General features: G+C 41.4%; 1 protein-coding gene across 7 annotated transcripts in view; it reads right to left on the bottom strand.

Moving 5' to 3' along the window:
- GSAP (gamma-secretase activating protein) overlaps positions 1 to 14,009 on the bottom strand; it is a 205,123-nt gene that overhangs the window by 15,427 nt on the left and 175,687 nt on the right. For all 7 annotated transcript variants that reach the window (XR_008420570.1, XM_053898187.1, XM_053898188.1 and 4 more), the window contains 4 exons: positions 5,304 to 5,432; positions 4,390 to 4,448; positions 3,698 to 3,729; positions 1,328 to 1,389 (listed from right to left, as the gene is read on the bottom strand). Coding sequence is in view for 6 of the 7 variants with exons in the window: in XM_053898187.1 (XP_053754162.1) it covers positions 1,328 to 1,389; positions 3,698 to 3,729; positions 4,390 to 4,448; positions 5,304 to 5,432 (282 nt within the window). In the remaining variant the exon portion in view is untranslated. The remainder of the gene's footprint in view (positions 1 to 1,327; positions 1,390 to 3,697; positions 3,730 to 4,389; positions 4,449 to 5,303; positions 5,433 to 14,009) is intronic.

Consider the following 14,009-nt stretch of genomic DNA (forward strand, 5'->3'; position numbering starts at 1 on the left):
GAGTGGGATTTTACTTTTATCAATTTTAAGCACCTATAAAGATGATCTTTTTTTCCCCTCTTTGAACTAGTGATATGATGAATTACATTAATGTATTTGCTAATATTAAGCCTTCCTAGAAAAAAGCCCACCTGACCATGCCATATTTTTCAAATGGACAACTGGAAAATAATTAATTAAGCTTGTGGTATCTATGTTTATAAGTAAAAGTGGTCACTGTTAGATTTTGGTTTTAAGGTTATGCTAGCTTTCTAAAGTGACTGAGAAGCTTCCCATTTTTTTTCCCCCCAAAAATAATTTACATAGCATGGGGATGATCTAGATCCTTAAGCCAGTTTGAAAGAACTGACTCATTAAATAATTTGGTGACTTTTTTGGAGATAATTTTTGACAATTTTTTCAAATTATTTATGGTTATTGTGCTTTCAAGGACTTCTATTTCTTCTTGGCTCAAGTTTGGTATTTCTCTTTATTAAGGAAAATTTAACTGGAATTTTCAAATGTGTTTTTCTCATATTTTAAAATTTTCTGTAATTTAACGTGATGGATTACCCCATTCCTAAGCCTGTACAGTATTAAAAATATTTTATTAAACTTTTCAGATGTCTCTTTAATCATTTTTTAAAACATATTTTGGATTTATTTACCAATTCCGCTCTTACAGTAATTTATATAACTCTCTTTGGTCTTCCTACAGTAGGACTTCTTGAGAAAGAATACTTTATTCTGTTGTGTTTTAAACCCCAAATACAAATGCCACAGAGACATTGTTCTTCCCTTGTTTCAAAAACTCAGTGGAGTACATTTCCTTATGATGTTCTGTAATTATATATTTTGGGGGTGACTGATTTATGTATGTCTCTCCCACTAAACTATAAATTCTAAAAGTGCAGGGGTGCCTAGGTGGCTCAGTTGGTTAAACGTCTGACTCCAGATTTCAGCTTCAGGACCTCATGGTTCATGAGCCCAGAGTTAGGCTCTGTGCTGACAGTGTGGATCCTGCTTGGAATTCTCTCTCTCTCTCTCTCTCTCTCTCTCTCTGCACCCCCCGCCACTTGCACGTGCTCTCTCTCTCTCTCTCAAAATAAATAATTAAACCTTAAAAAAAATTCTAAAAGTGCAGAAATCTTATCTGTGTTGCTTAACCACTGACCACACAGGGCCTACAGGGCTGATAACACCAAATGTTAAAAGAATGAATGAATGAATGAATGAATGAAAAGAATGAATGAAAGATAAGGTTAGCATGAGAAGTACAATCTAGCCCTTTCCCCTTTTCTTGAAGCCTATCATTTCCCAGCACCCAAATGGCCCACAGACCGCTTACCAGACCCATAAGCAGTCTCTGGTGGTTGTCCTCCTCCTGGAAGAGGGGTGTTAATCTTGGCTCTGAAATTAAACAGAGCACGAGTCAAGCAGAGTGGTTTTCAGAAAATGGGCTAGAAGAAGAGAAATCAGCCTGGGTTTCCCTTCTCTGACTTTTTGGGAAAACTGAACACTTTGTTGATAGGATGAAATTTTTCATTACATGTGTGACCTATTCCTACAAGCTGAACTTATCACTCAGGTGATACGCAGCTCTATTCTAACAGAGGTAGAGACTAGGAAAGAAAGAAAATGAGGAACACATTTCCCAACACCAATAGGATCTGGCTTTGATTCCTCTTCAACATGAAAACTCACCACTAAGAACCTCTGCTTCACTGGTGTCAGGGAGACTTGCGTCCTCTCTTACTGCCAAGGAGGGCACAACTCAGGGACAGGGACTTGGTGAAAGGATCGCATGACTCCCTTCTTTGTGACCCCCTGTAGTTTAGTGACCTTGAGAGTCACAGAACTGAGGGGACCTGTTAATTCCTGTATCAAATAATACTAACTGAAACAAGTTATCCAACTAAAAGGTAACTAGATCAAGATGGGAAAGTGACAGGGAAGGGGCAGGCAAGCACAGTCTCACTAGATGTGCCCTCACACTCCTCTAACAGCACCTGGGTGCCCTGCTCCTCCTCTCCTGCAGCACCTGAGCCACAGCACCTGTCAAGAGAGCAGAACTTCCCGCTCAGCAGGCTGGTGACCCTATGTGGGATGGCACAGAGGCCTCTTGACCCCTTTGGATAAATTCTACTGGATCCTACACAATCTTCCTGATTTAGATGAAGTCATTCCAAACTTGACTCCAGCAGTCCTGAATTTCACACAGATTGTTCTGTTTCTGTTAGCAATGACGTTCTTCCTAGGAAACTAGTACAAACTAAGCACGTGAGAGGAAGGGACAAGTCCCTAATGTGCTCTCAAAAAGGATACTGGTCACAGGATGCAAACTGGCCAAAAGTACAGGGGCAGGAGTGACGGACACGACAAAATCCTGGACAACCAGCAACACTTCCCAGATTGCAACATTCCCAGCAGTACGTGGAGGGTGAGCATGAATCAGACACATTCACACCCTGGCCGCTGGGCAGGACTCTAGCTAGTGGCAGAACCCCCTGGCTTCAGGCACGGATGGCCTGGTAACACAGGCTGAGGATGGTTCCCTTGGGGCTGTTCAGTGAGCACAGGCTCTGTCGGCCTGGGCTGGATGACAAGTTCACTATCATGGTTCACATGGGCTGTGCACACAGCTGCAGGATGTACCCCAACACACTATATAAAATATTTTCTGTTAGCGCCACCCAATATGTACCTAAACACCCGAGCCTATAAAACAACAGTGGGATGTAAAAATAACAGCTTTTCAAATGGAGGCTGGCCTCTATGAGGCATGAAAGAGTTCCAGGGGCAAAACCACAGAAAACTTGTATCTGGGTATGCTTAACATTCTCTTCCCCCAGTTTCACCTGGACAAACACCTGTTCATCAAGACTTACCTCAGACATTGCTCCCTCTGGGAAGGCTTTTCTAACCTCGCTCTCTTCCGCAATCACCCCCACTCCTGACCCACTCCCTCCCCCACTATGGTTCTATAACACCTGTCACCTGGTTTAGAAACCATGTGTTAGCACCTCTTCCTCACACATTCATGACAAAGCAGCCACCTCAGGTATCCCCTGCACCAAGCACTGTGTTGTATGAGGCACTATAAACACCAGCCCATTCACTCTCATTTTCTCCTCACCTTGCCCTGAAAAGGATAGCGCACAAAATGAATAGACGGCTTGCCCAGGAGCACACTGAGAGCGCTGTGGACAAACTGGAAGTCAAGCCAAGTTCTGTCCAGGTCCAAGCCTGTGCTCTTCCCCCATAACCACACAGCTCACCCAGAGACTCCTCATCTTTGTACCCCTATGGCCTAGCCTAGTGAGTGCCCAAGTGTTAACCAAGTCACAGACTCTCGCATGATCAGCCTGCTGGAAAGAAATCAGCTCTAGGCCAGGGGAACTGCCCAAGTGCATCCTGTGGGTACAGCCACAGGGCATGGTAATTAGATTAAGTCCATGAAGAAAAATAATGAAAACCACAAGGCTAACAGTGAAGGACTGGCCCAGCTAAAGTACATTCAGCAGCTGCCCCTGCAGGTCCTGGTGCCAAGACAGACAGGGAAGGAGCTGGGTGGTCCCTCTAACAGGAAGATATTCAAGGGTACTGCCTTCATTACACTATTGGGTGTGATTTTCTTGCCAACTCACAGTGGTACGAAAGACAGTGTTACAAACCAAACACTGACATCCAGAAGGCTTTATTATAGGTCTTTTCTTACCCAAATTCCTTGCTTCTAGGTTAGAAATCACCCTACAAAGAAATTAGCCAATGTTATTCACATATAAAGATTAAAAAAAAAAAAAAGCCACAATACCATACAAAGACATCCTCCATAAAAACCACTGCAGAAACTGTTCTCAGGTCGCTGAAAACCTCAAACACTTTAATCAACTTGGCAAAAGCCACATTAGGCAATTATAAGATCTCAAAACCCTTTAGTGCAAACAATGACAATAATTCAGAACAATCGCAGCTCTCAGTTATTGGAAATAATGGGAACAGAAAATAGAACAGGGCTGGAATGGGGCCTACACTTGTAGCACTCTGAGATGACTCATCTATCCAGAAAATGTGCTTTCAAAATAAGAGCCAGTTCGTCAGTCCACTGACACTTTTTAAATGAACCTACTGTCTCTACCCACCTTAAAGTGCTCAGTTAGTAAGAGCTTTATCACTTATAATTCATCCATCCTCTTGATGAAAGTCTACAAGGTTTAACACATACAATTTTCCCACTAGAAACTCCAGCACTGAACTCAAGAATAGGGCCCAGGTGGCTGCATTCATTTAAGTTGACAGCATCATCTGAGGGTACTCAACAAAAGTAAGCTACTTCCATGAAAGTTACCCAAAAAAGGAATCGCAAAAGATAGCCATCTTATAGGAACACCAATCCCTAATTTTACTTACTTCGTTGCATTATCAAGAATATTCTTCACATACACCATGGACCTTCTTCTTCCTGTTTTCTAGAAGGGAGAACATGTCAGAAGTGTGGAAGGTAGAGGTTTTGTGGGTGACATTTTTCACACTAAGGACATAATGCAATATAGGAAAGAAGTATAATTTTAGCAAAAAAGAAATATACTTTCCAAGTAACCAAAATACCTAGGTTCTTAAAAATTAGTTTAGAAAACATTGTAGTCTGAAATTATTAGATTTATAGGAAGGTGCAAGTCAACTATACACTGTTGTGTTATACACAACAAAACTACAATTATATACAATGCTAAAGAGAGATTTCATGTACTCTCCACCCGGTCTCCCCAAGCATCTCCATCTTCTATAAACAGCTATAGTACAATATCAAAATCGGGAAACGGATGTTGGTAAGATGAGGGTATAGTTCGATGTCATTTCATCATATATGCAGATTCATGTACCATAGTGTACCACCTCAATCAAGCTACGTAACTGTTCCATCTTTCCAAAGATCTCCCTTGTGCTGCCCGCTTTGTAGTCAGTCCCAGCCACTCTTCTTTCAACTATCCCTAATCCCTAGCAACCACTAATTTGGGAACACCTAGATTTTTAAATCAAATTTTAACTATACAAGTACCGCAAGAACCCGTGTTAAGACCTGGAGGTTAATCCCATTTCTACTATGAATATGCTGTGTGTGTCCCTTAACCTCTGTGCACTTGATTTTCCTCCTCAAGAGAATAGAGAGCAGAGAAGCACTTTAGTCTTCCTGCAACAATGCAAAAGGACCTGGCAACTGGAGAGACCTGCAAATTTAAGCCAGCCTCAAGACTTAAGGGCATCACCTCATCAAATGTACTATGCTTTTGCTTTTTGCTTTATTCTTATGAATCAACACAAACCTCTTCTGAGATCAGGCTGTGCCATTCTCTCCTGACCATGCTGTTGTTATAGTGCAAGTGTGGCTTGGAGTACTTAACATATTCCAGGTTGGAGTTCAGTTTTTCCCAGTAGCCCTTAAAACTATGCACCTGTAGGAGACAAAAACATTGGTGAGCTTGAGAAGCAGGGCCTGTGGCCCAAACTACCCGGTAAGGATCGCTGGAGCCTTGCTGCAAAGCTGGGCTTGCTTTACTTCCTCAGCTCTCATAGGGTAGCATTTATGAGTGAATTCTTCTCACGAAAGATGGCATTTCCCTCCTGAAAGAAATTCTAAATTGGAGAGACTTGGGGTGCCTGGGTGGCTCAGTCGATTAAGCATCTGACTCTTGATTTCGGCTCAGGTAATAGTAATACATTTTTTTAATGTTGAAGGATATATTGACACAAATTGCTTTTAAAGTTTTAAATTTTAAATTTAAGTATAATTAACATACAGTGCTATATTAGCTTCGGGAGTGCAACACAATGATTCAAGACTTCTATATATGAATCAGTGCTCACCATGGTAAGTGTAGTCACCATCTGTCATCAAACAACATTATTACAATCTTATTGACTAGATTCCCTATGCTTTCTTGGTGTTGAGCTGTAGAAGTTCTTTATATATTTTGAATATTAACCTCTTATTGGACATATTCAGTAGATCGCCTTTTTGTTTTGTTGGTTTCTTTTGCTGTGCAAAAGCTTTTTATTTTTATATTGTTCTAATAGTTTATTTTTGCTTTTGTTTCCCTTGCCTAAGGAGACATATCTGGAAAAATGTTTCTGTGGCTGAGGTCAAAGTATATACTGACACAAACTGTTTTCTTAAATCAATGAAGATAGATTTATGATACACTTTCTTGCCAAAATATACGTGTTTATAAAAGATAGGACTGGAGCCAAAGGTGCAATGTGTAGCCATAAAACAAAGTGAGCTAATGCCTAGTGTGGTGACAGACTTGGCTGCATTGCAAGAAAAAAAAAGAGAATTTATACAAAATATGTCTCAACCAAGAAAAATGCCCTTACGTTAAATAATAGCACATTATCCAAATTCTTATTGGAAGTCCATTGGTTCAAAATGAATTTTGGAGTATCAGTAAATTACATAATAATATTAACTTACTGTTTTAGAAGGCTGAAAGGCCCATCCAGCCAACATCCCTTCTCACAGAGACAAGAAAAACTATGTTCAAGAAAAGGGCATTTCTAGGGGAAACCGGCACACTGGTCAAGTCACACCACCAACTTGACCTACCTACCTCACCTTTTCTTCCTCTTTCAATTTATTTAAAATTAATATACCTTTATCCACCCTTTGGTCTTCCTTCTATTTAAAAAAATAATAATGAAAGCAAATACTGCCAACATTTGGCAGTATTCAGTCCCTGACAGGAAGTCAGTACAGCTTTCTTGCTATTCTACCCCTGGGTTCAGGCACTCTAGGGCCAAAGCCCAAAAACTAATTGGTGTTGTGGTGACACCTAGTGGTCAGTTAAGATACTAACTCTGCCTGCTTTGCCACCACAGTCCCACCCCTCTGATCTTGTGAGGAACACGGATGCCCTTTTATCTGTCATGGGGCCTCTTCCCCTCAAGCCAAACACCACTGTCCTGTCTGAAGACCCCACTCACACACTGTAACTCCTAAGACAAGATCTCTCCCAAGCTACCTTCCTTCTCCTTCCTCCCCCATTAAAAAATCCCTGTTCTCAGCTGAGAATAAACAGATAAAACAAGTCCATAGATAGGTTTCCAAGAGGGTTATGAACCCACTGATTATATGTAAAATGGAGTGACTTGTAGGAACAATTTTCTGGGGACAAGGTCTACAGCCTGCACCAGATGTTCAAAGGAATTCATAACCTAAAATAGTTCAAAACCACTGGGTTAGAAGGAAAAGGATCTAAGTTTTAAAAATAAACAAACAAAAAACACTTTAAATAAGAAACAACTGTTAATCAGAAGTCCCAGAAATATTCTACTTAAACCGGTGGGTCTTTCAAGAATGTCACTGGGCTGCATGCCATAACATAAGTGAAAACAATTAGTGGCCGATGTCACTACATGGTATTTACAAGGTAAGTGATGTAATTTTTTAAGTTATGAAAATTCTCAGGGATCACTGTAATTGGAAGGTCTATTTGGAGGCCTAAGTAATAGATAAGACCCAGAGTTTGAAAATAGATTTGAGTACGTAAAAGACAAGGGGAGGATGTTCCAGATGGGGCATGTAGAGAGTGAGCAAAGACTGAATGAAAGACTGGAGTGATCCGGGGTTTAGATCAGAGAGCATTAGAGAAAGCAGAGAAAGCAAACAATAGCACTTGGTTCTCTGTGGCAAAGATTGCTGCCTCTAGCACGTCACTCCCAACCTCAGTAAACACCTGGCTTGCATCCCCTAGACATTTAACTGGTGGGGGGGTGTGACCTGAGCTTCCTGAGTTTTAGAAGCTCCCTGGGAAACCCCAATGCACAGCCAGGGCAGAGAACCCTGCTTAAGCATGCCTGCCCAGGTAATCCCAGTCTCCCACCCAGCCTCGCATATTTGCCTCATCTACACCCCTGGTTTACAGGCTGATGAAGAACCAGCTGTCTGAAGACTCATGATTGTGTTGTTAAATAGTAGGAGAAAGGGTCAAAGAGAAGGTCAGCCAATCTAGGACAGATTTCGAACGTCAATGAAAAACAAGCATACTCATTAACCCAGAGAATTCAAGCAGTTCCAAGATAAAATTTTAGATGCTTTAACACAGAAAGAGGGGGGAAGAGAGAGTGAAAGCTACACAGTCACATCCTAACAGTCAACCTGGGAGCACAGAAAACCACTCCTGTGTTGCTCAATTAGCACTTATGGAACCAGTTGTGAACTCAACATTGTGTTCATCAGAAACAACAGCATCAACACAAAGTAAAAGCCACAACAGCCCAGAAAGAACATTGCAGGCTACTTCAGAAGAGCTCAAAACTTTAAAATACACAAAAATACTTTGTAAAAAAAATATTCATGAATTTAACTACTTCTGGGAGATGCTAGTGTTAGAAGCCATCAGATCCTCAGGGAAGCCCCAGAAGTATTTTCTTGCACAAGAAGGAGTTTTAAAGTTTGATTCTGAAAGAAGGCAAATTATCCCAGGTCTCCTCTTGAAAAATAATCTCCTTTTATCTCTTAGGAGGACATGAAATAATTATTAAAGGAAGCCCATCAAAACTATTAATTGAACCAAAGGACCAAAGAATTACATTAAGGGACTGTTCCCCGTTAATGATTTGGGTTGCCAGTTGATTTTAGGAGGAAAAAAAATCCCTGTGGTACTGGCTCATCTGCAAATTACTGCCAGGAAAAACAAAAAACAAAACAAAACAAAATCTGCCTTTTATTTCTAAAAGTCCCTCTGGCTTTGGTTCTACATCTGATTAACCATCATCTTCTTAGAGGAGAAGAAGCCACCTCAGAGACCTTTACTCTTCATGCCAGGGCTCAACTAGCAGAACTAAAGCATCAATCCAATTTGTTCAGTAGATACCATCTCAGTATCAACTTCTATTTGCAGCCCAGAGAAACACAGTGACCCACTACCTCTAGTGCAGATAGAACATAGAAACACCTGTGTGTCCATAAACCCAGCAAAGCACCATATTAAGCCAAAATGCTCTAAACAGACCATCAGATCCATACAGAGGACCAGTGACTAGATCTCCTGAAGCTTCCCACAAAGGGGACTGCATGTTGTAAGTGCCAGTTCTCCTACTTATAAATTAACTTCCTCTTTCTTCTCACCACCTAGGAAAAAATCTCTCTTCTTTGCCCAGCCAGGTGGCTCCCTTAGCCATTTTTAATGGGCTGCATTTTAATGTAATCACTAAATATGACTCTAAACTATTCCATTTCACAATCAGCATATACCCTGAGGAAGCCAATGCTATTTCCCTCCTTTCAACCTTAAGCATTCAACAGAACATCTCCAACCAAACCTATGAATAACAGCAGCACAGCCTAGTGACTCAATCTGTTCCTCAGTTTCATCATCTGAGATATAAACTGAAGATACCCCATCTCTGTAGATATAATAGAAATGAATATACCAGCCTAGTGCTCCATTTCTAATAGGAAGCACTTCTTTGTAGCATCATAAAATTATGTTTGACAATATTCACTGAACTTGTCATAACTCACTGCCCCGGAAAATATGTTGTACAGGAAAAAACTTTTCTACAACAGTCTGTTCACAGAAGACTTCACTTCTGCTGTCACTAAATGTGTGAACTCCACCCCTGCCCCCATCCATTAATTCTCCAACACCAGCTGGGTGTCCCATAGTTTAACTCAGTTCTGACACTACCTGAAGACAGCATCAAATCCCACAGGCTGCCTATAAATTGGAGGTTCCCAACACCCCCTGGGGTTTGATAATTCACTGGAGTAGCCCACAGAAGTAAAAAAACAAAACAAAACAAAACCAGTTTACTTACTATATATTGGTTTATTGTAAAAGGATACAACTAAGGAAAACCAGGGGCACTTGGGTGGCTCAGTCGGTTAAGAGTCCAACTCTCGATTTCAGCATAAGTCAAGATTTCACGGTTCTGACACTGAGCCCCTTTTTGGGCTCCCCACCAAGCATGGAGCCTGTTTGGGATTCTCTCACTCTCTCACTGCCCCTCCCAAGCTCACTCATACACAGTGCCCATGTCCTCATTCCCTCTCTCCCTCTCAAAATAAAGAAACATTAGTGGTACCTGGGTGGTTCAGTTGGTTAAGTGACTGACTTTGGCTCAGGCCACAATCTCATGGTTAGTGGGTTTGAGCCCTGCATGGGGCTCTGTGTTGACAGCTCAGAGCCTGGAGCCTGCTTCGGATTCCGTGTCTCCCTCTCTCTCTGCCCCTCCCCCACTCACACACACACACACACACACACACACACACACACACACACACACTCTCTCTCTCTCTCTCTCTCTCTCTCTCTCAAAAATAAACTTAAACAAATAAATAAACAAACATTTAAAAAAACAACAACAACAACTAAGGAACCACCAGATGGAAGAGATGAATAAGACAAGGCATGGGGGAAAGGGCTCAGAGTTTCCATGCATTCTTCAGGCACACCACCCTCCCACAACTTCACCTGTTCATCCATCTCAGAAACTCTTCAAACTCCTTCAGTAAAGGTTCTTTATGGAGGCTCCATTACATAGGCAGGATTGATTAAATCATTGGTCATTGGGGACTGAACTCAATCTCTGGCTACTCTCTCTTACCTCTGGAAGTGAGGAGGGAATGGGCTTAAATTTCCAACTTTCTAATCACGTGTTTGGTTCTTTAGACAACCAGCTCCTAGTCTTAGGTGCTTTCGAAAAATCACCTTATTAACATAACTCGGGTGTAGCTGAAAGGAGCTTGCTATGAATAAAAAAAAAAAGACATTCTTTACACCTTTGTGCCCTGGGGTGATTTCAGGCACTGGGAACAAACACTAAATATAACACAAGATGTCCCTGTAGTTCTTACCACTTAAGAAATTATAAGGAACTCTCTGTCAGGAATCATGGATGAAGACCAAAAGTGTATTTCTAGTTTTACCATAGTATCACATATATACAGACTGATCTTTGGAAAAATCACTATTTGTCACATAACCAATTGACATTTCTGGTAATGCTACATTGTTATCAAAACAACAATCCTCATTTTTAAAATTGTAAGCTATTACGTTGTAATTTTGTTGCTACTTCGGATCTCTAACCAACCTTTTATTTAAATGATGGTGGTTGTCTGTACTGGGAGGGTCAAGGGAAAAAGTGTTGTATTTCACCAAGCACTTAATGACACCCATGCTCTACCCAATTAAAACAGTATTCTTAAAACACTTTTTAAGTGAAGAAGTATAATTAAATAAACAAGCCTCTACACGGAGAAGAGCCCAGGTGCCAATAATTGTTTTCCCAATTGCTCAGGGGTACTGAGACCCCAAATAGGCATTTGACATAACACCCTCGCTTCTGAGTGGAAGTAAGTGGGAAGGGGATTTAAGTCTCTGACTTTCCCAGTCTCTGGGTCAGACAGTTAATCTCTAATCAAATGACAAAAAGGTTTCCTTACTTTATAAAATGAAAATAGAGATGTCTGGCTTAAAAAATACTTTGGTAGGGGCGCCTGAGTGGCTTAGTCAGTTGGGCGTCCGACTTTGACTCAGGTCATGATCTCATCATGGTTGGTGGGTTCGAGCCCCGTGTTGGATCTGTGCTGACAGCTCAGAGCCCGGAGCCTGCTTGGATCCTGTGTCTCCCCCTCTCTCAAAAAATGAACAAAATGTTAAAAAAAAAAAAACAAAACAAAACCCCCAAAAAAACCTTTGGTAAAAATTCCCCATTTCTCCATCTGTGATATGCTTGTTCACCTTTTATCTTTATATTCAAGTAGGTGGTTTATATATTTTAATCCTTAGGTGCTCTTGTGGTTGGACAGTTTTAATAGTTTCTCTTCTCACCATAAAATCAAAGGTAATTTTGGGGCGCCTGGGTGACTCAGTCAGGTGAGCGTCTGACTTTGGCTCAGGTCATGATCTCTCAGTTCGTGAGCAGCCCCGTGTCAGGCTCTGGGCAGACAGCTCAGGGCCTGGAGCCTGCTTCGGATTCTGTGTCTCCCTCTCTCTCTCTGCTCCTCCCCTGCTCACACTCTGTCTCTGTCTCAAAAATAAATAAAGATTAAAAAAAACTTTTTTTAATCAAGGGTAATTTTAAACCTTTCACAAAAATAGCCACTTCCCCAGAAAAAACCATGTTTTATGAAGGGGTAAAATCATTCATAGGAAGGTCACTCTTGATAACACTGCTTTTAAGGCAAGGACCTTGTTCCAATATACTTATTAATTGTTTAAAATCTTTTGGAAACCATTTTATAAAGCAAGGAAGCCACTTGTCTTTCAGGTGATAAACTTCTAATGTAACTGGGTTATGCTAGTTAAATTACATATTCATATGTTAAACGTTTGTAAAGTACTCCACAGGAGAATTATTTGCAGAGAGAGCAGGAAGAAAGTGCTTATCTAGTTTCACTTTGCCTTTCCCTCTCCTGACTCCTTATCAGGGCAGTCATCTACCAAGGAGAATGGAAGCAAGTGTGGTCAGAGTAAATAGGGGTCCCTTGGGCCTCATGGAAATTCCGGCAGCAAGCATGCATTCAAAAGGTAACTTGTGATTCAGGTCATAGGTACTCAGAGCCAAGTCCTGTAGCTGAATAAGCATGGCAAGAACAGTCATATAGCTGGGACCGGGGAGGGAGGAGCGGGATGGGGGTGGTGGGGGTTGAGCCGCTGCAAGCAGGTCCATCGCAATATAATTAAGCTGGGACTTGGGGTAGAAGAAGTAGGTCAAAGGCAGCGGCTTATAGTGAGGGGTATTGTGCAAGCAGAAATGAGGAAACGTGAGACAGATCAGAGCCAGGTGTCCTGTGAGCTGGGAGATTCTGATTAGGGTCTCCCATGCTGAGTGATTGGGGTGGGGGCTGGGGAGCTGGCGGAACCAAATTTAGTACCATCTCCTCCTGAGCCCAAAGCCCATCCCAGCAGTGTACCTTCAACTTCCCAGACAGATCTTGTCTGTGAGGACAAGGTCAGGTCGTGAAGAGATCTATAGTTGGAACCTGTGCTATTGTAACCCTTCCTGCCAGCGTGTAGATACATGTAGAGCAGTGGGAGAGCTCCTCAGCAGGTTTGGAAGACAGCTGTCTGCAAGGCCAAATGCTAAAGATAATTAGGGGAGAGGAGAAATTAGTGAGAAGGCAGAGGGAATATCAAGGGAGAGAAAACACGAACAAGATAAAAACGCATCATTTTACACACAAATAAGCAAATAGAAAAAAGAAGAAAGAAAAAGTGCAAAAACAAGCCACTTTGTTCCTAAGCAAAGCAAATCATATTCTTAGCATTAAGCCAACGGGTAAAAAATGAAGAGAACCTTCACATCACTCTTCTATACTTAATTTTTTAAATGAAAATATACGACAGTGATAAGGTTATAGTAAAACTGATGAACTTGTACATTCCTTGTAAGTTAATCACAACTTTTTTTTAAAGTTTATTCATTTTGAGAGAGAGAACGAGAGGTGGAGAGTCAGAGAGAGAGGGAAAGAGATCATCCCAAACAGGCTCCATGCTGTATGCATACATCCCAACACAGGGCTTGAACCCACAAACTGTGAGATCACTTACCTGAGCGGAAATCAAGAGTCAGATGCTCCACCGACTGAGCCACCCAGGCTCACCTGCAACTTCTTTTTAAAATACCAATTTGGCAATAAGAATCAAAAGCTATCAAAACTGTCAGTCTTTTCACCCAGTAATACTCCTGGACATTTAACCTTGGGGGGAACAAATCAAAGGAAAAACTGTCTATATAAAAATATTCACTGAGACGTTATTTTTAATAGCAATTTTTTAAAAGGGGGGCTGAAGACAAAGTAAATATTTCAAAACAGGAAAATGATTAATGAGGACACAACAACCCAGCAGAATTCTATGGAGCCATTAGAGATCATAATCATGACATCACGTGGCAGCATGAAAACTGCTTGATATGATTTGCCATCTTTATTCAGTATCTCTAGATGGCCACTACTACTAGGTAATAAATGCATACCTAGGACAGAGACCAGGAGGAAGTGGAGGGGTGAGGGGGACCGA

This window comes from Panthera pardus, unplaced genomic scaffold, assembly GCF_024362965.1.
Source record: "Panthera pardus isolate Hobbes unplaced genomic scaffold, ASM2436296v1 HiC_scaffold_8, whole genome shotgun sequence".
Lineage (NCBI taxonomy): Eukaryota > Metazoa > Chordata > Mammalia > Carnivora > Felidae > Panthera > Panthera pardus.